This window comes from Babylonia areolata, chromosome 2 (assembly GCF_041734735.1).
Source record: "Babylonia areolata isolate BAREFJ2019XMU chromosome 2, ASM4173473v1, whole genome shotgun sequence".
NCBI classification, from domain to species: domain Eukaryota; kingdom Metazoa; phylum Mollusca; class Gastropoda; order Neogastropoda; family Buccinidae; genus Babylonia; species Babylonia areolata.
Genome location: NC_134877.1, coordinates 51,294,570 through 51,321,375, shown reverse-complemented (window position 1 = coordinate 51,321,375; position 26,806 = coordinate 51,294,570). Strand labels below are relative to the sequence as shown.

At 44.0% G+C, this 26,806-nt stretch overlaps 1 protein-coding gene and 1 long non-coding RNA gene across 2 annotated transcripts; both read left to right on the top strand.

Annotated features, from left to right (window-relative positions):
* Positions 1 to 3,309: 3,309 nt before the first annotated feature.
* On the top strand, positions 3,310 to 4,468 carry LOC143279492 (uncharacterized). Its single transcript, XR_013054892.1, has 3 exons — positions 3,310 to 3,353; positions 3,947 to 4,042; positions 4,439 to 4,468. It is a non-coding gene; the product is annotated as an uncharacterized LOC143279492 (long non-coding RNA).
* A 4,897-nt stretch (positions 4,469 to 9,365) lies between these two features.
* On the top strand, positions 9,366 to 25,666 carry LOC143277675 (uncharacterized). The gene is made up of 8 exons (XM_076582591.1): positions 9,366 to 9,428; positions 9,792 to 9,896; positions 10,503 to 10,965; positions 11,512 to 11,780; positions 20,842 to 20,964; positions 21,902 to 22,530; positions 22,852 to 22,936; positions 25,475 to 25,666. The coding sequence occupies exons 2-8, from the start codon at positions 9,792 to 9,794 to the stop codon at positions 25,664 to 25,666; spliced, it is 1,866 nt and encodes a 621-aa protein (XP_076438706.1). The 5' UTR covers positions 9,366 to 9,428.
* The last annotated feature ends 1,140 nt before the right edge of the window (positions 25,667 to 26,806 follow it).

The following is a 26,806-nucleotide window of genomic DNA, read 5'->3' as shown; positions in this document are numbered from 1 at the left end:
ACACATACACGTTCTTTCGCGCGGGCGACCATACACATACACATATACGTACTCTCTCTCTCTCTCTCTCTCTCTCTCTCTCTCTCACACACACACACACACACACACACACACACACACACACACACACACAGGAGAGGCTATAAGAACCTGTTACTTTGTAGCTGTTTGTAAACGTAAGACCATGGGAACACATAGCAAACCTATATTTTCCTTTCCCTCGTAAGAAGTGGGTATTTTCGGGAAAGAAAAAACAACAACAACAACAACCGCTACTTGCACAACTGTTACAGAATGTGCAGTGGGTGGATTCCAAGCTGGGAACTGGGCGGAATGACCGCATCCTTCCCTTCATGCAGTTCAAGAACGGACGGTATGGGCCTCTGTACAAACGCTACAAATGGCACCAAGCCCATCCACCAGCATCTGTGCACACTGAGGCGGAAGATTTAAGTAAGTGAGACCTTCCAGAGACACACAGCAACAGATGGCGGAGACTTTGACCAAAACAACAGCGGCCAAGCATGCATCCGAGTTGATTATAGATCTTTGATTTTTTTTTTTTTTTTTTTTTTTTTTTTCAAATTTTCAATACCCGTTTGTTTGTATTCAGCTTAATGTGTTTTACTTCTTGCACTTATAGTCCAACCTTTGTCATGTTTAGTGTGCGTTGGACGTGACTGTAGGCTGAGAGACTGTGTAGTGTGAGTGACAAGCCTGTAGGTGCAGATGTAAATTCCAGTCGGATGAATAAATATGTGCTGTACAGTATTGCTGGACTTGATAGGAAGTGTTGCCTGTTGTGTAAGTCGCATATTTGCCTATTGCAACTTCTACTTGTTGGTTTGTTTGTTTGTTTTTATCATTTGTTTCATTTCTCTTTCCATCACGTTTCTCAGATTAATGGGAGGCATTGTGATGAATGTGATAATGAAATATAATTTATCTTTTGTCTTGTCTTAGTGTTAAAGACGTTGCCTGTAAAACTGACCACACAGAAAATGTAGATACTAGAATGTTGATGGTGATGATGATGATAATTATGCAAAACCGTTAACTTGTACAAACTTGTCATTGGATATTAGCACATTGTTTCAACAATCTCATCCACCCCTTTCAGTCTGCCTATCGTGCTGACCACAGCACCGAAACCACTCTCCTCCACATCCAGAATAACCTACTGCTAGCGTCCGACTCAGGACAGATCTCCCTTCTCACTCTTCTCGACTTGTCAGCCGCCTTTGACACGATAGACCATTCAATCCTTCTTTCCCGTCTTCATTTTACATTTGGTATCAACGGCACTGTTCTGAACTGGTTCAAATCTTATCTCACTAATCTTCTTCTTCTTCTTCTTCTGCGTTCACTCATATGCACACGAGTGGGCTTTTACGTGTATGACCGTTTTTACCCCGCCATGTAGGCAGCCATACTCCGTTTTCGGGGGTGTGCATGCTGGGTATGTTCTTGTTTCCATAACCCACCGAACACTGACATGGATTACAGGATCTTTAACGTGCGTATTTGATCTTCTGCTTGCATATACACACGAAGGGGGTTCAAGCACTAGCAGGTCTGCACATATGTTGACCTGGGAGATCGTAAAAATCTCCACCCTTTACCCACCAGGCGCCGTCACCGTGATTCGAACCCGGGACCCTCAGATTCACAGTCCAACGCTTTAACCACTCGGCTATTGCGCCCGTCTATCTCACTAATCGATTCCAGTCTGTCATTGTTGATATTTTCCAGTCTGAACCCATTAAAATTGAACATGGAGTCCCACAGGGATCTGTTCTAGGCCCGGTGCTCTTCACACTGTACACTGCTCCTCTCGCTGAAATTATCAACCGCCATAATGTCAGTCATCATTCTTATGCTGATGACACTCAACTCCAGAAGAGTGATACACCTGAAAAACTGTCGTCGCTCTTGCAAGAAACATCCAACTGCTTCCTGGATATTCAAAATTGGATGACTCTAAACAAGTTACAGTTGAACGCGGACAAAACTGAAGCAATGATCATAAAAACTAAACAAAAAATCTCTTCCATTACAACTGACACAATCAAACTTGGCAGTATATCCATCCCTCTTTCCAGTTCAGTCAGGAACCTCGGCGTTGTCCTTGACAACACACTGTCCATGCAAAAATTTATCAATCAGACATGTCAATCCTGCTACTGTCAACTGCGCCGCATCAGTTCCATCCGGAAATATCTGTCCATTGACGCAACATCTAGACTTGTCGTTTCTCTCATTCTCTCTCGCCTTGACTACTGTAACTCTCTATTGTCTGGTTTGCCTGCTTCATCTATTCAGTCCCTTCAGTGCATACAAAACTCTGCTGCCCGACTCGTCCTCAGAAAGAAAAGATCTGAGCATATCACTCTTCTTTAGCAACATCTCCACTGGCTCCCTGTCTCACACAGAATAAAGTACAAGGTCAGCACTCTATGCTACAAATGTATTCACAAATCAGCCCCTTCCTATCTCTGTGGCTGCATTCACCTCTACACTCCATCTCGCTCAATACGATCAGCTTCGGATCCACTCCATTTACGCATACCCAGATTCAAACTCTCGACTGTTGGCCGCCGTTCTTTCTCTGTCTCTGGACCTTGCAATTGGAAAGAACTTCCTCTTTCGCTTCGTCAAGTCTCCACACTCAGCTCTTTCAAGTCTGGCGTTAAAACCCACCTCTTCCCAAAATAGCCTCCCTTCCCTGCCTCTTCCTTGTCTTCAGTTTCTCCAGTTTTAGAGTTATGCGTACGTGAGAATGACTGGTGCGAAAGCACTTAGATTTGTCTCTGCACAAGATTCAGCGCTATATAAATACCAGTATTATTATTATTACTATATTGTTACGATAATCTTTAACTGCTAGTTGCAGTTTTAAGACGTACCCTCAGCCCAGTCACGGTTCGATCTCTGCTAACACGTTTTGTTTTTTTGGGTTTTTTTTTTCGAACACACAAGTTCCTTGGATATCTTTAGATAACTATAAAGAGAGCATCAAGGGAACTGCTGCCGAGCACATCACTGGAGGAGGAGAAGGACCCACACCCGTGGTGCCCGTTGCTGCACAGTTTGAAGTCGCGATAAACGCCAAGCTGCAACCGGAAGCGGTGACGACCCCGGAAAAAGAAGAAGGAAAAACCCCAGAGAAACCAGCAGAAGAAGAGAAACCAACAGAAGAGATCACAGAGAAACCAGAAAAAGAAGAGCAAGTCCCAGAGAAACCAGGGAAGGAAGAAGGGGAAAACAAGGAGAAAGGGGGGCAGACGACAGAGGGGGAGGAAGAGGGTCCGACAACAGAACAGACAGTTTCGGAAACAACCAATTCTGAAGAGGTACTTTGTCTTCTCTCTCTTTCTCCTTCTGCTTTCTCTGCTTCTCTGTTTTCTCCTCTACCTCTTCTTATTCTTCTCCCTCGTCGTCATCATCATCATCATCTTCTTCTTCTGCTTCTGCTTCTGCTCCTGTTGCTCCTTCTTCCTCTTCTTGATATTTGCATTCTTCTCTCTTCCTCCTCCTCTCCTTCTTCTTCTGCTGCTGCTTCTGCTGCTGCTGCTCCTCCTCCTCCATCTCTTTATATTGTTTGTAATTGCCGTCCTCAACCTTATCCTTCGCCCACTCTTTCTGCTCCTCACCTTTCTTTCTTCCTTTCGTATTCTTCTAGTTCCTGTTCTTATTCTTCTTGTTTTTGTTTTTCTTCCTCCTCCTCCTCCTCCCTCCTCCTCCTCCTCTTCTTCCCCTTCTTCTTCTTCTTCATATCGTTACAGTTATTGGTGTCGTTGCACGACTAGTCCTCCTCCTGTACTTCTGTTTCTTCTACAGGATTAACGTTGACGGCATTATTTCGTCCTGACGATAAGGTCCCGTGCGGTGGTGTGGGGTGTATGTAACAACAATGATGATGATGATGATTGACCTGTGTGGGCAGGAGGAGCCCCCGGCGATGAACGACAGGAGACTGATGTGGGTTCTGGTTCTGGTCTGTCTGGTCGTCTCCATCACCATCATCGGAATTGTAGCTCAGGTAATCTAATTAATGAGCTCAGGTGTGACTGCAGTATTTGTCTGTATCTCTTGTCTGTCTGTCTATCTGTCTGTATACTTCGGTACTTCTGTCTGCCTCTGTGTGTGTGTGTGTGTGTGTGTGTCTGTATGTGTGTGTGTGTCTCTCTCTCCCTCTCTCTCCCCTGTCCCTCCCTCTCTCCTCTATCTCTCCTCCCTCCCTCTCTCCGCCACTTTTGGTTTCCGTGAATGTGAGATCATAAAATGTATCCCATGCCATATTGTTTATTTTGATCTCATGAACTGCTTTTAGTTTTGTTCTCTCTCTCTCTCTCTCTCTCTCTCTCTCTCTCTCTCTCTCTCTCTCTCTCTCTCGTTCACAATTCCGATCACAGGCTACATCTGTCATATCTTGCAGATGTGCCGGGGAGGACCGCCTTTCAATAGGTGAGAATATCTTGATGATATAGATAAATAGACAGATAGATAGATAGATAGTATGTTGATACTGATATATATTGATATATATATATATATATATATATATATATATATATACCACGCGTGTATATTGATTTGTGTGTGTGTGTGTCGCTTTTTCTCACGCAAACACACGCACGCACGCACGCACACGCACACACACGCACGCACGCACACACACACACACACACACACACACACACACACACACACACACACACACACACACACACACACAAACACACACACACACACACACACACACACACACACACACACAAACCCCAAACACACGCACACACACACACACGCGCGCGCGCGCGCACACACACACACTGGTTAAGTCCAATCGTCTACCACTTGATGGAATCCCTCGTTTTGGTAATTGTTCGTCGGATCCGATTATTGTGATTCGAATGGTTTTGAAGTTCTTGTACATTGTCTTTTTGTTTGCCCTAGATATGTGACACTTCGTAAAAGATATATACCCCTTTATTATCACCGTTTTCCATTATCTTTTAAAGTTCAGTTTATATGTAGAAACCTGAGTGGAAAGTTAGCCTTCAAGGTTGCTATGTACATTTGTGGATCTATGAAACTTTGATGCAGCACTTAATGTTAGATGCGTGTATGCTCACCTTGTGTTGCTTATACCATGTGGAATTTCACTTCTCCTGCCCATATGGGCCAGACGGCCTGAAAAGACTGCATTGAAATTACTGTTATCGTTATTACAACACACACACGCAGGCGCGAGACGCATATACTAGTATAGGGTTGTATACAGTATATTATAGTATTTATGTGGACTCTGATTAAGAAACAATAAATAAAGTTACTGGACTGCAGAGGTAGTAGACGTGTGGGAGAGAAAGAGACAGACAGGCTAGGCAGAGAGATATAAGGCATGATATATATTGATAGGCAGATAGATATAATATATATAAACACACAAACATATATAGTTTTGCATATAATGTGTGTGTGTGGAATAAAGATGACTGCGTCTCTCTTAGACCTTCAGGTGACCATAAGCCCCGGGGGGGTGGTTGGGGGATGGGGATTTTTCATTAGGATTTCCCAAGTTTGATCAATTTTCCATCGAAATATACCTGTCTGCCAAAAATGAATCACGGTGTGAATATACCAGGGTATGGTTAAAAAAAAAAAGGCACTGTTTTTGTATTGTCGCGAAAGTGTGTCATCAACAAAAATGGTATGTTGTTATTAGTGAAGTGTCCTGTTTGTCTAACATTATGCTTGTGGAGCTTCATATTGTGCCACCCAGCCTTCTACTATCAAGAATGACCTGCTAAAATGTACCCGAGCGTTACAGGTGTTCCATTACTGACCTAAACTCTACAGTTTCAAGTATCGCGTCTCCGCAATTTGCAACGTTTTAGTTGGCAAACAAAACATCATCATTAATGGTTTTTGCGTCCATACACCCCACTTACATCATCAGGGGAATTTTTCACAATATCCGCTTTATGGTTTGGTCAGTTTTTCTGTCCATATTACCTGTCCATAATTACCCGTGTCACATAATGTCAGTTGCGGTTTAAGAATCCAGACAATGTTGAGAAACCCATCAACTACCATCTTTGGCAGTTGCGAAAGGTGTGGCCAACACAAAAAGCAGACAGTTTAGAGTTCATTCAAAACAAACTCAAATCATTCCTTTCGAATTATAGAAAATATCACTGAGTTGTTCATGCGCACTACCATCTGCCGTCTTTCATTTCTTGCCACAAGAACCTCTTTCTTGTACTTCGCATATATTAATGGTATACTTTTGTAGTTTTTCTTCCTCCATTTTGGGGGACTTTCAGATGCCCATTTGCATCCTCGGAGAGTTCCTTTGTACTTGGTGAGTCTTTGAGAAACTGTCACAGATGAAGTATACCCAGAGCTTCCAACACTGAGGTGTTCTCTGATGGCATGGTCGTTGTTTCCCGGCCACAAAGGCTTCAGTGGAACCCCTGGTGCAGATGCCCAACTGAACGATGATGTCTCTAAAGCCTGTTCCTCTCATGAGTTTTTCCCAGAGTACCAAAATAACAAGTGAAAAGAAACGCACCAAGACATGCCGCATTCTTCTGAGACTGTTCATTTTGCCAATTGGCCATCAGTGCTTTCGTTGTAACTGCAAAGACAAACGTGACAAAGGCATACTCCTGACCCAGTTGTCTTGTTGCGTTCAGTGACACCTGCAGAACGTGTTGCACTGTTATACTGTCTGTTGTAACAGGATGAAGAAAAGGTTGGGCACAGTCAACTGACGACTGCTGCTGCACAATGGCCAGATTCGTTCCAGTGAGTGACACCCAATCTGGCAATCTGTAATTGGGTGCTTGGTCAGAATCTGCATGAATCTGGACATAGTTGTGCCAAGTGTATTGAGTTGAATGGGGACATGAGTGTCAATTATTCTGAGTATGGGCTGTTCCTTATCTTTTATGAAACATGGCTGGAGCTCTGAGGGCTAATGCTGAAGGCTGAGTGGATGTGTTGATGAAGGATATGCGTCTCTGAGTACCGGTGTCTGGGCCTGGTTTTCAGAGTTTCTTGCTACGGTTTGATTGGCCATTCCACATATTGAATGTCTATGCCAGATCTTAATCCTAACTCCTGTAAATCACTATTGTATCCGCAGGAGCGAGGAATCACGCTATCGGGAGATATGGTTTCTGGCAGTAAGCTGTTACTTAGAAGTCCATTGTAGCAGACTGCAGTTTCAAGTTTAAGGACACAACTGTGAGACATGCAGTGGCCAAAGTGGTTCAAAATATGTATGCTAACAAGTTCAGCACTTCCTGTTAGATGGTGGATTGCAGTGCCCAGAATGATGTGCATTGGCATTTCCACTTGTGAAAGCATGACACGTGTCTTGCGAAACAGGCAGTGATTATATATTTCTTTTCTGGCGCATTTTTCTTTCAAGTTAGAACACATGTCATAAAGTCCTTTGCAGAACCAGGAGCCTTTTTGATATTCAGTCAAAAAAGACGCCATTGCTTGGGGGGCAGTGACTGGCTTGAGCTTCTCTGTAACTCTGAATGAGGCAGCCGAGAGTGAGGGCTGCCTCTTCCAACCTTCTATCGCTGCTTCAAGCACATATACCCCCAAACGTTATTTATAGGGCCCAAAGAAGGAAAATTGGCCTATATTTACTCTTCTCCTGCATTTATACTGTAATTTAAGCTCGGCAGACAGGTAAATTATTATTTCTGACATAAAAACACACAAGAAAATCACTGTGAATAATCCTCCACCCCCCAACCCCCACCCCCCATCCCCACCCCCGCCGGGGTAAAGTTTACCATTTGCCACCCGACAGACTATCTGTATTTGCGTACGTACATGTTCGTTTGCGTTAGCGTGTGGGAAAGAATAACGCATTGAAATATAATTATGTTGCTTTATTTTTCACAGCATTGACAAGGATGATGTAAGTAAACGTTTTAAACATCATTGATTGAATATGATCTTAGGAGGGGTGAAGAGGTATTCTTTTACTTTGGGCGAATGGTTGGTTCCTGTTATTGTTGGAGGTTGTTTATTTTGTGCTTAAAATCTGTTGACATACAAACAATTTTAATGTTCCAATGACAGTCATAAGTTTGATCTTTGTTTATCATCAATTTACCCATTTATCAATCAAAATGCTTTTGCTTGGTTGTTTCATCAGTTTCATTACAACAATCATGTTGACATGTGTGTGTGTGTGTGTGTGTGTGGTTTTATATGTGTGTGTATGTATGTGTATGTGGCTGTCACTGTATGTGCGTGTGTAAACCCGTGCACAGTGGCGAAAAATCAAAGGGTGAACTGTCACTACGTTTATTGAAAACTTTATATCAACTGTGTAAAATCGTCCAAAATAATGACATATAATTTTTATATCAAAGTTTAAATGTATGCGTTGCGAGTTTACCGAAGCCTTCGCATGAGACATATCGTGGGATAAATCCTTTCCCAAGTTTTTGTGTGGAAGATTTCATTTCATTTTTTCCCCTGAGCATAACCATCCACGGTGGAGATGATGATACATTAGGCGCGCTGTTGGAGCAAGCAGAGATGCTGAAGGAAGGGCTTTTCGGTCTCGCTGGACCTGTCAGTCGATAACCCCCTATCCCTCACAGCCTGACTTCTTTTACATGATTTTATTTTCGCATGCTGAATAAAAACACACCAGATGAGAACCATAACTGAAGAAAAAATGCAGATTCTCCATCTTTGGCTCTCTCTCTTTCTCTCTCTCTCTCTGTCTGTCTGTCTGTCTCTCTCTCTCCTTTTTTCCTCCCCTCACCCCACCCTCTCTCTCCTAGATGATTTGTTATGCTGTTTAATGGTCAGTTATGCCTTTGGATGATTGTTGTGGGTTCCCTCTCGCTCTTTCTTTTGTCTGTCCTCCTGCTTGTGTGTGTGTGTGTGTGTGTGTGTTTGTGTCTAAGTGTGTGTGTGTGTGGAGATGTGGGTGAGGTCAGATTGCATGGGTAGGACTTTGGTTCAGTCTGTGGTGTTTGCATGCTGTTATTTTCATTGGCTCTCGTGTTTTCTTTTGCTCTGTTGTGAGTTGGATGTGCGATCGGGAAGTACGGAGGTTGACTGTGGTGAGCGTGTTTTGATCTTCTTACCATTTTGTTTACATTTTACTTATTTAGCTGTAGTCCTCCCTTGGGTGACGGCTTTGGATGTTAAAAATATCAAACAAACAAACAAAAAACACGGACCTTGCATCACTCTCGCTTAATAACTTTGTATGTGTGTTGTGGAAAGGAGGTGTGTGGCTAGTGCGTGCTTTTAACAATTAAGGCATGCCTTTGGTTTTTTAACAGGGCTAGTGCGCGCTTTTAATAATTCATGCACTTCTTTGTTGTTGTTTTTAACAGGGAGCTGGTGGTAAAAGAGGATCTGTAAAAGATGTAAGCACATACGAAAACGTGTGAAAAGATCGATAGAGGCGTGTATGTATGTGTGCATGCGCGGGCGCCCACATATATAAGTTTATGTATGTTTGCACTTAAGACAAAGAGGGGATCAGTGAGCGTGTTTGTGTGTGTACAGAAATTTCCATTGTGTGTTGAAAAAATGTGTAGAGTATATGCTTGCCTGAGAGAGAGAGAGAGAGAGAGAGTGTGTGTGTGTGTGTGTGTGTGTGTGTGTGTGTTTGTGTGCGTGTAAAACTTGTCTTCATTCAAATAATTATGTAAATATCGTCTCTGTGTGTTATACTGTTCGTCATTCAGAGATATTAATATAGTAAGTGCGACATGGAACGTTGACAGATGTACACCAAAGAGGAAGTTCAGCGGAGGATGTCACAGCCCTATTCCAAGTGGACGTCAGATGACTTCGAGTTGGCCAGGGAATTGGATAAGGAGAAACAGCAGGTATAGGCCATAACTGTGTACTTGAGTCTTTCAAGTCACCTTCTTTCGCATGCTACTTGTCGCCAAACTTGGAAAGAAGTTGAAGTGAATATCGTGTTTCATGCTGAAACGCCCGTACTGGCTTAAACTGATGTTTTGCATTATTCCTTGCATTAATAAAATGATAATCAGGCATGAGCTTTCGACTATAACAGATGGTCTTCTTCAGTTCTAGCACTTGGAAGATGTTCACATGTGACAGATGTCTGAGTTGTAATAGCTGAAAGGGGTTGGAGACAGTTAACAGGAATTGGTTCATCTTTGATGTGTCTGTGTGAGGCTGGATTCTTTTACGCGATCTTCAGAGCCCTTTCAGCTATTCTTCTGCACTGGAGTGCTGTGTTCTGTTGGTGAGGCGCTTTATGATTTTTCTGTGGTTAGATTTTTTTTTCTTTCTTTTTTTTGCGTTTTCAGTATTTAATGAATGATGATTGGGGTGATAACGATGCTGCTGTGGGTGTCCGCTTAATCAGTAAAATTTGGGCACATCCTGACGAAGCTGAATTCTTTGCTTTTCTTCAGTAATACATTACAGAGTCAACTCTGCCTGTGTTTTTGATTCCCTAGACAGGCGTCAACCAGCCGGTGCCCCCAGAGAAAATGGCCGAGTACAAAGACCTGACGAAGGGTCAGGGCACCACTTCCGGCTCCCAGGCCCAGATCGGGGACAATGCGGACTCCAGCTGGACGCAGGCCAACGTCTTCGACATCGTGAACGAGACGAGCCACGAAAAGAAGGATGTCAGGTTCAGCACTCCTGAAGCGGCAGACGAGGGAAAGGACGCCTCCACTCCAGGCAAACCCACGCCCGCTCCGTCCACGCCCACAAAGCCGGCACCATCCCCAGCACCATCACCAGCACCGGCACCAGGCGCTACGCCACAGAGCGAGGGCAAGGACAAGAAAGAGGCTGACATATTTGACACTGCCTTGGAAGAGCACAACAAAACAGAAGCAGAGAAAGCACAGGCCAAAGCTGCGGCGGGCGAAGAGGGAGCAGGGGAGGGTGAAAAGGAAGAAGGCGATGAAGGCAAAAAGAAGAAAAAGAAGGGAAAAAAGAAAAGCAAAAAGAAGAAAGGTGGCTCAAAGAAAGGCAGTAAAAAGAAGAAAGAGGGCACTGATGCAGAAGATAAAACCGAGGACTCCCCAGAAAAGAAGGAGAAAAAGAAGAAGAAGAAGAAGAAAACCAAAGGAGGCAAGGAAGAGGGGACAGAAGAAGAGGGCGACGACAAAAAAGCAAAGAAAAAGAAGAAGAAAGGTGCGGACAAAGGAGAGAAGGGTAAGGAAGGAGGAGGTGGAGACAAAGAGAAGGGCGACGATGAAGGCAGTGGCGACAAAAAGAAGAAAGGAAAGAAAAAGAGCAAAAAGAAAAAAGGTGACAAAGGAGAGGGGGAAGGTGACAACAAAGAGGAGGGAGAACCAGGCGCCAAAAAGAAAAAGCAATCCAAAAAGAAGAAAGGCGCAGAAGCGGGTGAAGGAGAGGAAAAAGAAGGCGATGGGCCCAAGACCAAGAAGAAGAAAGGCAGCAAAAAGAAAAAGAAAGAAAAAGACAGTGAGGGAAAGACTACGGATGGAGAGGACGGTGGCGAGGATGGAAAGAAGAAAAAGAAATCAAAAAAGAAAAAGGGTGCAGCGGGAGACGAAGGAGGAGGCGAAGAGAAAGGAGGAAGTAAGAAGAAAAAGAAGGACGGCGGTAAGAAAGGAAAGGGGGCGGGGAAAGGGAAAGACAGCAAAGGCAAGAAAAAGAGCAAGAAGAAGGGACAAGCCAGGAAGCCCCAGCTTGACAGGAGTCAATCTGCATCGATAATAAACACCTCCTCTTCTTCCAGGCTGTCATCCCCAAAGGTAATTTTAGCTATACGTTTTTGGCGCTCATGCGAACACAAGCACTCGCCCATTCCACACACGCAAATGCTCGACTGGAGTACAAAAAAAATTACTCCTAAAATGACTTGTATTTGTGGTAATGCAAATATCCCCACGCATTTCATCTGTGAATGTGAACAGTTTTAAGGTATTTTTTCATCTCACCCATTCACAAAATCTGCAGTTCCATCTGCTTCCATTGGAAACGTTTTATATGACGATCAACTTACGTTTGAAATAATGAGTTGAATTAAGAGCCCCATTGGCTCTCTGCTGTAATATTATTGGTAGAGTAGTTAGTTGTTGCTTTATTTCATTCATACTTTTTGTGATACATCATCAGAAGAGATGAACAGGAAAAGTAGTGATGATAAGAGGTATGGGTGTGGTGGGGAAGGGGGTGGATTTTCATCTAAAATCACAATTGTGGATGGATATTAAACAGAAGGACTGAACACACACACACACACACACACACACACACACACACACACACACACACAAACTCTCTCTGTGTGTCGATTTGCCAGTCATTGTGCCCTATCTGCATTCTTTGGTGCTGCACTGTATGCCCACAGACTGGAATGATCCCGTCAAAAGTGAAAGCAGGAGCCCCTGAGGGTACCTCACCATCCACTTCGCATATACCATTCCATTGCGAGATATGGTTGCTAGCAGCTTAACCAGTCTAGCCAGTTCTCATTCCTTTCACTTCTTCTCTGGAATGCAGATGGTGTTGCATATTGATATCCAAGTCATTCTGGTCTGCTCTGCAATCCTTTTACACACCTTTGTAGAATTTATACCTTCAACTTTAAATTCAGCAAACTGAAGTAAGCTGATGGATGGAAGTCTGGGTCTTCGTAAATGGTTTTCTAGGGAACCCAGGCTGTGACGTGACACCCTACCGACAGACCAGGATGAATCTGGTGGACGAGAGTGTGCAGCGCCTCTGTGACTCTTCAGTGATGCGGGGGAAGAAGGAAGATGGATGTTGGAGGGTTTTAAGAGAGTGTACAGTTTCAGCGCAAGATTACTAGGTGATAGTCTGCAGAGTGTGCATACATGACCTTGATATACTGGATGTTGCCGAGGCAGTCATCACCAGCACATTCTGTGCAGGATGAGCATGATATCCTCAAACAATGCAACATCCCAGTGAGAAGCTATTCAGGAGTGGAGCCGAATACTCTCGGGGATAACTGTAATTGTGTGTTCTGACGACTCCACAGTCAAAGCTGGCATTTGGAACCAAGGGGATACCACCTTGAGGACTCGCAACGATCTGGCGGGGGATTTGCTGCTTCTTTGTGACTGTCTGGCTGTTAGTGTGATACATCGCAGGGTGAGTGAAAGCCCTTGCCGACTCCTTGTCTTGCTCTTGTCAGGGCATGAGAGAACGGGTCCAGGTCTTTTTTGACCCTTCGGAACAAAACGGTTCTACCTATTTCAGTACCTGCTCTTTGTTCCTGACCAAAATTAGACTTCTGGAAGATCTGATCAGATCAGCACTTTTGCTGCCCGTACCTTTGTCAGTTTCAGTTTCAGTAGCTCAAGGAGGCGTCACTGCGTTCGGACAAATCCATATACGCTACACCACATCTGCCAAGCAGATGATTGACCAGCAGCGTAACCAACGCGCTTAGTCAGGCCTTGAGAAAAAAAAAGAAAAAAAAGGTGAATAAATAATAGATACTTGACTCACTTGACTTATTCCTCTTGATTCCGTGGGGAACATAGGGCCGCAACAACACTCCTCCAACGCACCCGGCTCTGGCTGGTCCTCTTCAGTTCGGCCCACGTCATTCCGGCCGCCCTTGTCTCTGCCTCAATGCTTCTCCGCCAGGTCTGCTTCGGACGGCCAACTTTCCTTTTCCCCTGTGGGTTCCAATCAAGAGCCTGTCTTGTGATGTTTGTTGCAGGCTTGCGTAGTGTATGGCCTATCCATCCCCATTTCCGTTTCTTGATTTCCGTCTCCAGTGGGGCCTGTTTTGTCATGTTCCAAAGTTCTTCATTGGAGACAACCTCTGGCCATCTGATGTTCAGGATGTTTCTTAGACATCTGTTGGTGAATGTCTGAAGCTTGTGGGTGCTGGTCTTTGTCACTCTCCACGTCTCTGAGCCATAGAGTAGAACCGACTTCACGTTGGTGTTAAAAATCCGGATCTTGTTGCGGATTGAGAGGGCTGTCGATCTCCAGATTGGTCGAAGGGTGTTGAAGGCGTGTCTTGCTTTGTTGATACGGCTCTTGATATCTTCGTCCGTCCCCCCGTCTTTGCTGACAACACTGCCTAAGTAGACAAACTTGTCAACCTCCTTGATGTTCTCTTGGTGTAGTTGCACTGGATCTTGCTTCTTGTTGTTGACCCTCATGACCTCTGTTTTCCCAGTGTTGATTTGGAGTCCAGTCTTCTCAGCTTCTTCTGCCACACGACATAGTTTCTCCTGCGCATCTTGCTGCCTGTGGGAGAGAAGACTTATGTCATCTGCGAAGTCTAGGTCCTCCCGCCAGCATAGCTCTCAGGGTTATTGAGACACGCAAGCCCCCCAACCACGGCAAGGTTGCACCCACTGGGAGGAAATAATAGATAAGCGTACATAAATAAATAAATAAATAATTATTATAATATAAAAAAGGTAGTAAAAAAGGTAGTAGTAGTAGTAATAATAATAAATAAATCAATAAGACAACGATGATGATAAATGAGCAAATAAATGTAAAACATGAAGACACACATTCACACATACACCCACACATGCATAACAGATATGCACCAAACATGCAGTTTCACAGATATGAAAGCACAGTCAAATACACATAAACGTACATGAGCCTCAACACACACACACACACACACACACACACACACACACACACACACACACCACATTACCCTGCACCTCCTCTACCCCCCTCCTCCACACACTCATTTCTAGGCTACGTATCGCAGCTTCCACGGCACACACACACACACACACACACACACACTCAGAGAGATGAACACTTACTTGTACAAGCACACACACATACGCCCATATCTCCCACCCCCAACCCCACACACATATATACAAAGATATATATATACACACCCGCACGTTCCAATATCCTGTTGCTCCCACAGTGTAGGCATGCATACACTCACATACCTCATCCTCTTTCCCCCCCACCCCCACCCCCACCCCCACACCTCCCCCTCTCTCTCTCTCTCTCTCACACACACACACACACACACATACGCACGTGCACAGAACTCTCCTGACACTTGTGTACACTTACACCCTCGCGCATGCACAAACGCACTCAAAAACACAGACCCACACATACACACAAACACACACATACACACACGCACAGAGGCTGCCACTGATTGGCCGCAAGAGGGGTGGGAAAAGATCTCTGATGCCAAGAACGTGGCGTCTAGTGTGTTGCTCAGTCTATTGTATTTGGAAAAGCCCACAGAGACTCTGTTCCGTTTTGAAGAAATTTGCGCAATGTTGGTTTGGAAATGATGCCGATATTTGTTTGATTTGCAAAGCATCGTGCTCTACCTTTCATGTTAGACTTACGGCCGCTCCCTCTCTCTGCTTTTATTTCTTTGAGGCGCTCGATGGTGTGATGGCTTTGTACCTGTTCTTTCTGATATTCTTTGACTTTTCTGAGGATTTCCGATTTTCCTAGATGTAGGCCGCTCGTTGGTGTTGCGTTACCAGCAAGTCTGTCAGCTCGCTCATTTCCCTTAACACCTGCATGTCCCGGGCAGTATGACCATGTGAGTTTTTTAATCTGAAAGTTGCGCATTGCCTTATGCCACTCTGGGCTTCCCATTCCGTTTTCAATTTTCTGTATGAGGTTCATTGAGTCGGTTAGAATCATGGCATGTTGGTTTCCGGGCGTATGGATGGACGATAGCCACTGGAGGGCATGTGTCACAGCTTCAACTTCCATCGTTAGGCTGGAGGTTGTGACTTTGTAGGCAGCATTCTCTTCCCTAATTGTTTTTCCATTTTGTCTCGCAGTGAATCCCCAACCGGAATGGTCTTTGGTGTTGAACCATCTGTGTATATGATGATGTCCTCTTCTTTACTATTTTCTTCTATGAGTAGCTTCACTTCCGCATCAGTTTTGTCAGTTCTGCCCCAATCCAGGCCTTGAATGTTTATCTGGAGTGGACCTCCTCTTCATCCTCTTCAGCGCAATGATTGGATCAGGTTGGGAAGAAGGCATGCCCATAAACACTTGGATCCAGTGGGTCAAAAGAGAGAGCAATGGGATATTGGGATTCTGGAGGGGTGAAAGCTGAGGGTACGCCGCTTTCTAAAATCACATAGCTATGAGGAACATATGCTAGGCCTTTTGCTGGTGTTCAGCTTCCATCTTTCGACAGCTTCTACGTCAGGGACAGCTGTCAAACTTTGGAAAAAAAAAAAAAAAAAGAAAGAACAAAGCCTTCTCCGGACAAAGAAATTGAAACAAAAATGAAAGAAAAATAACAGTTTCAAGTCATTGCTCACGAGCCCAAAAATGACAAGTGGAAACAGTTTTGCGAGCCACTCAGTCATGACTCAACATTGACAGAGTTCTGCCAATTTTATCGTCGCATGGAAGGGAAAACGTGCACAACAACCCCAGATATGTTAGATACTGATGGAACCAAGCTTAATTTTAAGACAAATGAAAAAGGATCCGCCCTGTTCAAACGTTTCATACAACAGAGTGATCAAAGAAACTTAATTGAAAAAAAATGAATATGTTGAGGAGTTAAACCAAACGTTTATGCAGACTGGACCTGATGATGACTGGACAATAGATGATCTAAACGAAGCAATAGCTAAATGCAAGAAAGAATCGGCTCCTGGCCCAGACAAAGGTCGCAACTCAGACAGTTTCAGTTTCAGTTTCAGTAGCTCAAGGAGGCGTCACTGCGTTCGGACAAAACCATATACGCTACACCACATCTGCCAAGCAGATGCCTGACCAGCAGCGTAACCCAACGCGCTTAGTCAGGCCTTGAGAAAAAAAAAAGGGGGGGGGGGGGATAAATAATAGATAAGCTTACATAAATAAATAAATAATAATTATAATATAGAAAAAGGTAGTAGTAATAATAATAATAATATAAAAAAATAATTTAAAAAATAATAAATAAATGAATAAATAAATAAATAAATTTTTTAAATAAAATAAATCTTTTAAATAAAATAAAATAAATAAATAAATAAAAATTAAAAAAAAAAAATAAGACAGCAATGATGATAAATAAGCAAATAAATGTAAAACATGAAGACACACATTCACACATACACCCACACATGCATAACAGATATGCACCAAACATGCAGTTTCACAGATATGAAAGCACAGTCAAATACATATAAACGTACATGAGCTCCAACACACACACACACACACACACACACCACACACATTACCCTGCACCTCCTCAACCCCCCTCCTCCACACACTCATTCTAATCTACGTATCGCAGCTTCCACGGCACACACACACACACACACACATTCTAGTCTACGTATCGCAGCTTCCACGGCACACACACACACACACACACACACACACACACACACTTAGCTTCCACGGCACACACACACACACACACTCAGAGAGATGAACACTTACTTGTACAAGCACACACACATACGCCCATATCTCCCACCCCCAACCCCACACACATATATACAAAGATATATATATATACGTTCCAATATCCTGTTGCTCCCACAGTGTAGGCATGCATACACTCACATACCTCATCCTCTACCCCACCTCCCCCCCCCCCCCCCCCCCGCACCCCCACCTTCACTCACACACACACGCACGCACGCAAGTGCACAGAACTCTCCTGACACTTGTGTACACTTACACTCTCTCGCATGCACAAACGCACTCAAAAGCATAGACACACACAAACACACACATACACACACGCACAGAGGCTGCCACTGATTGGCCGCAAGAGGTGTGGGAAAAGATCTCTGATGCCAAGAACGTGGCGTCTAGTGTGTTGCTCAGTCTATTGTATTTGGAAAGGCCCACAGAGACTCTGTTCCGTTTTGAAGAAATTTGCGCAATGTTGGTTTGGAAATGATGCCGATATTTGTTTGATTTGCAAAGCATCGTGCTCTACCTTTCATGTTAGACTTACGGCCGCTCCCTCTCTCTGCTTTTATTTCTTTGAGGCGATCGATGGTGTGATGGCCTTGTACCTGTTCTTTCTGATATTCTTTGACTTTTCTGAGGATTTCCGATTTTCCTAGATGTAGGCCGCTCGTTGGTGTTGCGTTACCAGCAAGTCTGTCAGCTCGCTCATTTCCCTTAACACCTGCATGCCCCGGGCAGTATGACCATGTGAGTTTTTTAATCTGAAAGTTGCGCATTGCCTTATGCCACTCTGGGCTTCCCATTCCGTTTTCAATTTTCTGTATGAGGTTCATTGAGTCGATTAGAATCATGGCATGTTGGTTTCTGGGCGTATGGATGGACGATAGCCACTGGAGGGCATGTGTCGCAGCTTCAACTTCTATCATTAGGCTGGAGGTTGTGACTTTGTGGGCAGCATTCTCTTCCCTAATTGTTTTTCCATTTTGTTTCGCAGTGAATCCCCAACCAGACTGGTCTTTGGTGACTGAGTCATCTGTGTATATGATGATGTCCTCTTCTTTACTGTTTTCTTCCATGAGTAGCTTCACTTCCACATCAGTTTTGCCCTGTGGCCATTCCCGACAATGTCTTCCTAGAGTGGGTGAAATGGCTGTGTTGAATAGATGGTTGAGGTTTTCGGGGTTTTTCTCCCATTCTTTTGTTTCTTTCAGGTCTTGTAGTCGGCATACTAGCTGGATTGTGTCTTCTGCTTGCCCCATCCATGATCTTCCTCGTCCTAGACGGCTGCCTTTTGGTTCTTTGACTGCGTCATGCAGTGGGTTTTGAGGGTTTTCTAATGCTTTGAAGTAGGTCTTGACCTGTTCTAACTTGTTTCTGGCCTGCACTAAAGGAAGGTCAAGCAGGTATCGCATGGTTTCTGTGGGCGTATCTTTTGTTGTTCCAAGGATCAGCCTCATAGCTTCATTTTGTACTCTTTCTAATTTTAGGAGGTTGCTTTGAGACGGTGTTGTTAGCCCAAGTCCGTAGTCGATCACACTGAGGACGAGTGATTGGTATAGCAGGAAGAGGTGGCGTTGTTCAATACCTTTGGTTGCCATTGCTTTTAAGACTGAAAGGCCCTTTTTGCATTTGAGAACAGTATTTTCCGTATGTTTCCTGAAGGTCAACATCCTGTCGATGTGTATTCCTAGGTAGCGTAGGCATTCAGTTTTCTTGATTTGAATCCCATCGAATGACACAGAAGGTGGTGATTTGCTCGCGGTTTTGTTGTTGAGGGTGCACAGCAACGTTTGGGCTTTCGCTGGATTGATGGAAGATCCTGTGTCTTTGCACCATTGAGCAATATTGTTTAGTTGTTTCTGGACAGCTTTAGTTCTTTCCTGAGCATCTTTCGAAGTTTTGAAGACCAGGCCATCATCCGCAAGTGTAAGCACCCGAGCTATTCTATTGTTGTTTAAGTCTGCAAGGCCCTTCGTGTAGACATTGTAGAGGACAGGAGAGAGCGGAGACCCTTGTGGCAGTCTCATGGATAGTTTAGAAGGTGCAGACATCCAATCTCCGAGGCGTAGGACGACGGTTCTTTCCTGAAGCGCTGCTGCTATCCATCTTGTCAGTGTCAAACTTACTCCATACCTTAGTAGCAGCTCCATGAGGTGCGCAAACTGGACTTTATTGTAGGCATCTTCAAGGTCGATTGCTACTGCTAGTGTTTCTTCTTTTCTTTGAAATCCTTCATACACCTCATATGCAAAAGCAGCTGCATTTTCCCATGTGGACTTGCCTGTTCTGTAACCACCTTGATTTGAAGAGAGAATGTGCCTGTGTTCAAGATCCCTTGCAAGTTTCCTGGCTATCATGCGTTCCATGAGCTTTCCAGCAATGTTTTGCATGGTTAGGATCCCGTAGCCGCTTACCTGACGATGGTCCTTTCCTGGTTTTGGTATGGGTTTTAAGAAGCTGTGTGTCCAGTCCTCCGGCACATGTCCATTGTGGAAACTGTTTTGATATAGATAACTCAGACATCAAGGAGTTATCAGATGAAGACAGAAGCAAACTTTTCAGTCTGTATCAAAACAGGGTAATTTGGGAGATGGTGTGTGTGTGTGTGTGTCGGGGCTCGTGTACGTTTCAGTGCATTTGTTTGTGCTTTCATATCTGTGAAACTGCATGTTTGTTGTATAATCATTATCTGTTATGCATGTGTATGTATGTAAGTCGGTGTGCTTTACATTTATTTGCTTATTTGTTTATTTATTATCATTATTGTCTTTTTATTTTATCTTTATTTATCATTATTATTATCATTTTCTTTTTTCTTTTTTTTCTCGAGGCCTGACTAAGCGCGTTGGGTTACGTTGCTGGTCAGGCATCTGCTTGGCAGATGTGGTGTAGTGTATATGTATTTGTCCGAACGCAGTGACGCCTCCGTGAGCTACAGATACTGATATTGATACTGTAATCACTAGGATGCTCTACCCACTCATGGTGCAGGTCAGCGACCGTCCTGGTTGACGCTGAAAATGGGTGTGCAAAACCAAACAGCTCCTGGAACACAACTGTCTGCCTCTGTTTGTGGTCTCATCAGGTCTCCTTTGTGGCCTTTGATGTGTGTATTATTGATACAGTCCTTTCTAATCTTTAGTTTCCGTTTTGATAATGGTATTTGGGTTCATCCACACATTTATCTGGTTAGGAGACACCCGGGCATAATGAAACAACGTTACAGACCACCACCGTCCTAGAAATCGGGCATTCAGTTCATGTGGGAGTGAATGAAAATGGTATCAGTCTTTTCCTATTACTCTGTCTCTCTCTCACTTGTTTCTTCTTCTTCGTCTTCTTTTTTTATCCACCCATTCCTCATTCCGTCTCCATTTCGCCCACATACACTTGCTCCCAACTACCATTCTTATCTGTGACCAGGCTGATGACAGCTGGGCCAATCTCATGCTGCTCTTCTCTAGATGGACGTGTGATGAACGAAAATCTGTCTCCAAGAGTCCTTCCCAGCACCAATGCTCGCCTGAGCTTGCCAAAGTCAACCGGGTATGATATGGTTTATGGCCATCATTTTTTTGTTGTTGTTTGTTTGTTTGTTTTTGTTTTGTTTTTTGTCTTGCTTCTGGTTTCAGCAGTGTTGTTGAGAATCAAGACACCGTGTAGTGTGTGCCTGACCTTTGCGACCAGTGGATACAGCTTTAAACAGTGAGTATGAAAAAAATGTTGAAAATTCCCTCCTTGGTTTTATATTGTCCATGGTTAAACGAATCATGATAACAAAATGTAGTTTCAGTGTCTGTGATTATTTCTTGAGAACCATTTGATCAATTTATATCAAAAATAACACGCAGATATACCACTGAAGATAACTGATAGCTTCGAGTTGACCTGACTCAGAGTCATCGGGCTGCCCACGTGGTCCGCACAATAGAAGTGTACAACTTATTATGTCCCATGCTATTCTTTCAAACGTACATAATCGTGTGAGTACCACAGCTCTAAACATGTGTTGAATACACCGATGTTGACGTTTGTTTGCTCAACAGTGATGCTCTTCACATGAACAGTTTTTCATGAAGAGAAGTATGATTTCCCATGTAACTCTTGGCCAAGTGCGAGCGTTGCTTAGTGAGGGTGGCACGGTTTGTCTCCTTGATCAGCACCGCAGCCAGTTCGAAGGGTGGACAATTCCTGTGAATCTTGGAGTTTGCTTTCGTCACTGGCGAGATTGTTTTCTGCATTCTTTAGACTTTATGTCGACTGTACCATATTTATGGCAACATATACACGTCTGGTCTTTTCAATCCCTGTTGTCGAAGCCGTTCACTGGTGGCAGATCAGATATCCCCACCCATAAACTATTAACGTGTTTTTATTCTGACTGGCCGCTTTCAGTAACTGGATACACTGTTAAAGCATTATGGTTATTTCAAGTTATGGCACGTCTCTTTATTATTTTCATTTTGGTGTTTGCTTTTGGCAGGGCGTGAAAGCAGAAAGGAAGCATGAGAGTGAAGGCGTGTCATCCAGTACAGGCAGTGACGACAGCAGCATCCACGTGGACTCCCTGGCAGCCCCAGGTGGCTTTGTGCCCAGTCACCCCAGCAAAAAGCAGCGCCTGTCTCCAGCAGACTTCAGGTCCATCTTCACCACACCTCGGCCCTCCCAAACGTTCTTGTCTTACGTTCACCACGTAAGCCCTCAACAACACAACAGAAGCCTCAGTCAAATGCCCACATGCAGTCCCAGACGTTCGTTTCCGCCGCACGGTCATAATGTACAGGACCAGGACAAGAGCAACACCGAAGTTGATTCAGGTCTGTATGCTGCCAGCGGATCCCGGAAAACTGCCTTTCGTCTTCTTAAAACATCCCACGTTTCTGGCCATTATCCCACGACTGCCAAGCCGTCAAGAAACACTGAGTACGATTTGCCGTCTTGCTCAAAGGATAACCGTTGGAACAGCCAGGTAAATGTGGTCCCTCAAGAGACAAAAATACAACGCCTTCCTCGCATCTGCCTTGGTCTGCACAGCGACACTTCATCGGAAGACGGTGACAAGTCATCTAATCAAATCCCGACAGCCTGTGGAAATGAGCTGGTGCTACCCACGTCAGTTCCAGAAACGAGCAACAGGCACTCCAGCTCCAACCAATCTGGCAAAGAGCGAATCAATGTCACAAGGCTTTCACCACTATCAGGAATCCAACTGCTTAAACTGACTCCACTAACTGGCATCGCTAGAATCAATCAGAGTGGGAGCAAGACCATCACGAGCAATACTTCAGCATTAAGGACAAACGCACACATCAAAAGTGGTGAGGATGGCCAAGGGGCATCACTCATAGCCTATTCTTCGTTCGCCTTGCTGAATCCAATACCGAAACCCAGAACAAGGTTTGGAAACACAGCACATTGTTCTTGTGAATAAAGGGACAGAGGCACCAACTGTTGTCAGGAGGAAAACAGGCCATCCGTGCCCGCTGCTGTGCGTCTTGCAGCACCAGCAGCTTTCGAGGTAAATGAAGAAAATCAGGTTGCTTTGTTCACTTCATTTTCACACGCGTGTGCCCCCCAAAAAACAGACACACATGCTTGCACACACGCATGCACGCAACATACATGTCATAAAATCAGTTTAAGCTTCTGCGCATTGTGATGTCTTCTTGAGCTTGATCAGGTGCCAAGAATAACCAGCTTATTAATACCCATTGATGCTTTTCAGACCCAGTATCAGAATGTTTAACCAAACGACCAAGAATCCATCCAGAATCTATGGCGTTGTGCACAGGAATCAGTGATCATGGGGTTGGTCTGTTGATCAGGCTGTCATTCAGGTTGCAGGTCCTCTGCTGTTCTGATGGTCATAGTCGGACGATCATACATTCGGATTGCGGACCTTGATGGGAATGTCCAGCTGCTTCCAGTTATGTATAGTTTTTACCCAAACCACTTTTCCATGCACCCTTAAAACACAGTATAATGAAAGAAAATCCTGTGCTTTCTGTTGCTGTCAGTACTTGATCATACATCCACATTTCTCAACGAATTTAGCAGAACTTTCGCACATTAAAGTTGCAAAGTCCTAGATCAGTTGCTTACTTACAGTATTACAAAGTTCATCGCAGAACTGCTTTCTAAAGCTCTTAGTAACCATTGGTTTTAATGATGATGATGTAAGTCTCAGACTTGAAATGTCAGTTTATATAAAATTAAATGCAGGATATGATGGTTCGTCCGTCGGGATCGACGAGGACCATCTAGTCATCCTGGGGGTGGGTGGGTTGGGCTCTGTGGGTGCGCAGATGACTGGTCAGGCCAATCCGCGCCCGGAAGGTTCTGACGCAGTGTGGACAGGGGATGGTGGCGGCTGTCGGGGACTTACTGGCACTGCTTTTCCTGGCCTGTCTGCGTTGCTCTGCTGCAGCGATTCTGTTGGCCTCACAGGATTTGGCGCCTTTGTGGACAGCTGAACGCCACTTTGATCTGTCTATTGCATTCAGCTCCCATGTGTCGTGGCTGATGTTGAAGGCCTTCAGGGAAGCTTTCAGAGTGTCTTTGAAACGCTTCTTTTGGCCTCCATGGGAGCGCTTGCCATGTTGGAGTTCGCCGTACAGCAGTTTCTTGGGGAGCCGGTGGTCTGGCATGCGAACTACATGGCCTGCCCAGCGCAGCTGGGCCTGCATCAAGATGGTGTAAATGCTGGGCAAGTTTGCACGAGTGAGCACCTCTGTGTCAGGGATCTTCTCTCGCCACTTTATGCCGAGAAGTTTTCTGAGGCTGGTGGTGTGGAAGTGGTTCAGCTTTTTGGCGTGGCGTTTGTAGACCGTCCATGATTCACATCCATAGAGCAGTGTGGTGAGAACTATGGCCTTGTATACTTTGAGCTTCGTCTCCAGGGTGACGTCTCTCCTGTTCCAAACGTTCTTATGGAGTCTGCCGAAGGCAGCGCTGGCTTTGGCGAGTCTGGCATTCACCTCGTCGTCGATGACAACTATGCGAGAGAGTGTACTGCCCAGGTATGTGAACTTGTCCACCGCGTTCAGTCGTTGCCCGTTGATGAAGATGTTTGGTTCAACGTAAGGCTTTCCTGGAGCTGGCTGGTGCATCACCTCAGTCTTCTTTGTGCTGATTGTGAGGCCAAAGTTGTCACAGGCAGCAGAGAACTTGTCGACACTGTGTTGCATGTCAGCTTCGGAGGCAGAGTTGAGAGCGCAATCATCAGCAAACAGGAAGTCGTTGATGGTGTCTGTCCTCACCTTGGTTTTTGCCTGATAAATGCAGGATATAGATCTGAACGTAATGCGGTTTTTGTTTTGTTTTTGGGGTGGTGGTTGTTGTTGGGGGGGGGGGGTTGGTTTTTTTGTTTTTTGTTGTTGTTGGTTGTTGTTGTTTTTTTTGGGGGGGTCGGTTTCAGTCAAAATGTACATTCTTGTGTGACATAACAGCTTGTAAGGCCAAACGTTGTGTTGATTGGTTGGCTCTGGCCCACCACTTTTCCCTGGATCAAGTCAGGTTCACCTGTGTGGATTGTGTGGACTTTTCATGGGATTTGTTTCCGATGACACTCCATGACAATGTGAAGAAGAAAAGGTGTGAGAAGTACTGGTAGAAGTAGTACCAAGGCAGGAGATTCAGACAGGTGAGAACGTGCACACTGAATCCACACATGCACTTCATATACAAGCCTTCGTATGTGTATTCATACGAGCTTATTGTTCATCCCTATGTTTGTGTGTGTGTGTGTGTGTGTGTGTGATTTTAAAGTTTTGAAAAAATAGATTGAGATTGTAATGGCATCTTGGCATCTGTTTCAGGGAACAATGAAATGATATGAATTAAAGTGGTGGGGTTTTTTTGTGGGTTTTTTTGTTTTGTTTTTCAGAGTAAAGATTGGAAGAAGCGACAGCAGTGCTTTTTTGTGCTGTTTTGTTAGGTAGAAATATAGTTTCATCCTGCACCAGAATCTGTGTAAAATGATTCCTAATTTCTCAGTTGTTGAAACTTGATATGAGCCATCACTAAAAACATCACACATTTATGGCATGTGTTGCAGGTGCACCCTGTTCCCTGTTTTGATGTGAATGAGAACAACAGAACTTCAAACTTGAAGTACAGCCATACTTCATCCACAGTGGGGCCCTTCTGCAGTGCCTATCCCGCCTCAAAACTGGAACACTTTGCCCAGAAATTAGAAAGGACATCACCACTGACTTTCATTGAACTGACTTTTCATGTTATAAAGTAGACAGAAAGTTGGAAGCACTCTATGTCTTTTGTCCAAAGAATGCACTTTATACAGACTTTCTCAAACATATTTTCCTAAAGGACGCTTTTTGGACAGGATGCCTGTCTCAGTGATCTTTTTCATGCTGTACCAGTGATAGACTGAGACTCGGTTCAACAGACAGATTAACCTTTCCTTGTGAAAGTTTATCCATTATTATTCTTGGTGTAAAATATTCATGCTACTGTGTTTGTCTGTCTGGATTAATGTTGTTCTCCCAAAATGTCAGGGCATGTCACTTGTGTGCCAAGCTACAGACTGTAAGACTTGATAAAAATGTTGGATAAGATCTTAATGCTTTTGTTACAGTTCATTTGCCAACCTCTTTTTTTCTTATACTTAAATATCAGCTTTCATAACTTGGTAATTGATGGGCAAAGACAGGGTACAACATGCAGTGAAAAAAGATTGAGTGTTACAATGAAATGCAATGCAGAAAATCCTTCACTGGAGATAATTTTTCACAGAAAAAACCAGGCATTTTCCCACAACACGCAAACAAAACAAAAAACAAAAAACAAAAAAAAAGGAGGAGCACAAGATTAGCTGTGTCATTTGCATGTTTTTCAGATTAGTGCCACAATATACACAGTTCTCCTAGTCACACCACTTTTTTTTTCCACACATAGTCCAGACATTAAAAACAGACACAAAATCAAGCAACATTGGTGTACTTTAATACCAATATTGACTTGCTGACAACAATCAATAATTACACAGTACGCAACAAACTATGGGCTGTATATGACAGATGTTTCCCTATCTACTATCATATCAATAATCCAGATAAGACATAATTTCATATTCATTTTCAAAGTACAACATACATTTCTGTATTCCAATTTTCATACACAAAAAATAATTACACAAAATATAACTTTTTTTCTCTTTTGCACAACACCACTGTCACCGAGGGAAGGTAAATACAGAAGAAAAAAAGAAAGTGTGTGAGTGCGGGTGTCTGATGTTATGTGAACCAACATGTTTTGAATGCCTAAATGTTTGAGTCTAGTTAAAGTGAGAGAAACGTAGATTTTAGCTCCGGCCACTTTCAAACAAGAAAAGAAATGGGGAAAAAAGTAAATATACATAATTCTTCAG

Coding starts and splice junctions, on each gene's coding strand:
- LOC143277675 (XM_076582591.1), top strand. CDS start 9,792: ATGTACACCAAAGAGGAAGTTCAGCGGAGGATGTCACAGCCCTATTCC. Junction 9,897..10,502: donor TGGATAAGGAGAAACAGCAG/GTATAGGCCATA, acceptor TTGATTCCCTAG/ACAGGCGTCAACCAGCCGGT. Junction 10,966..11,511: donor AAAGGAAGAAGGCGATGAAG/GCAAAAAGAAGA, acceptor CTACGGATGGAG/AGGACGGTGGCGAGGATGGA.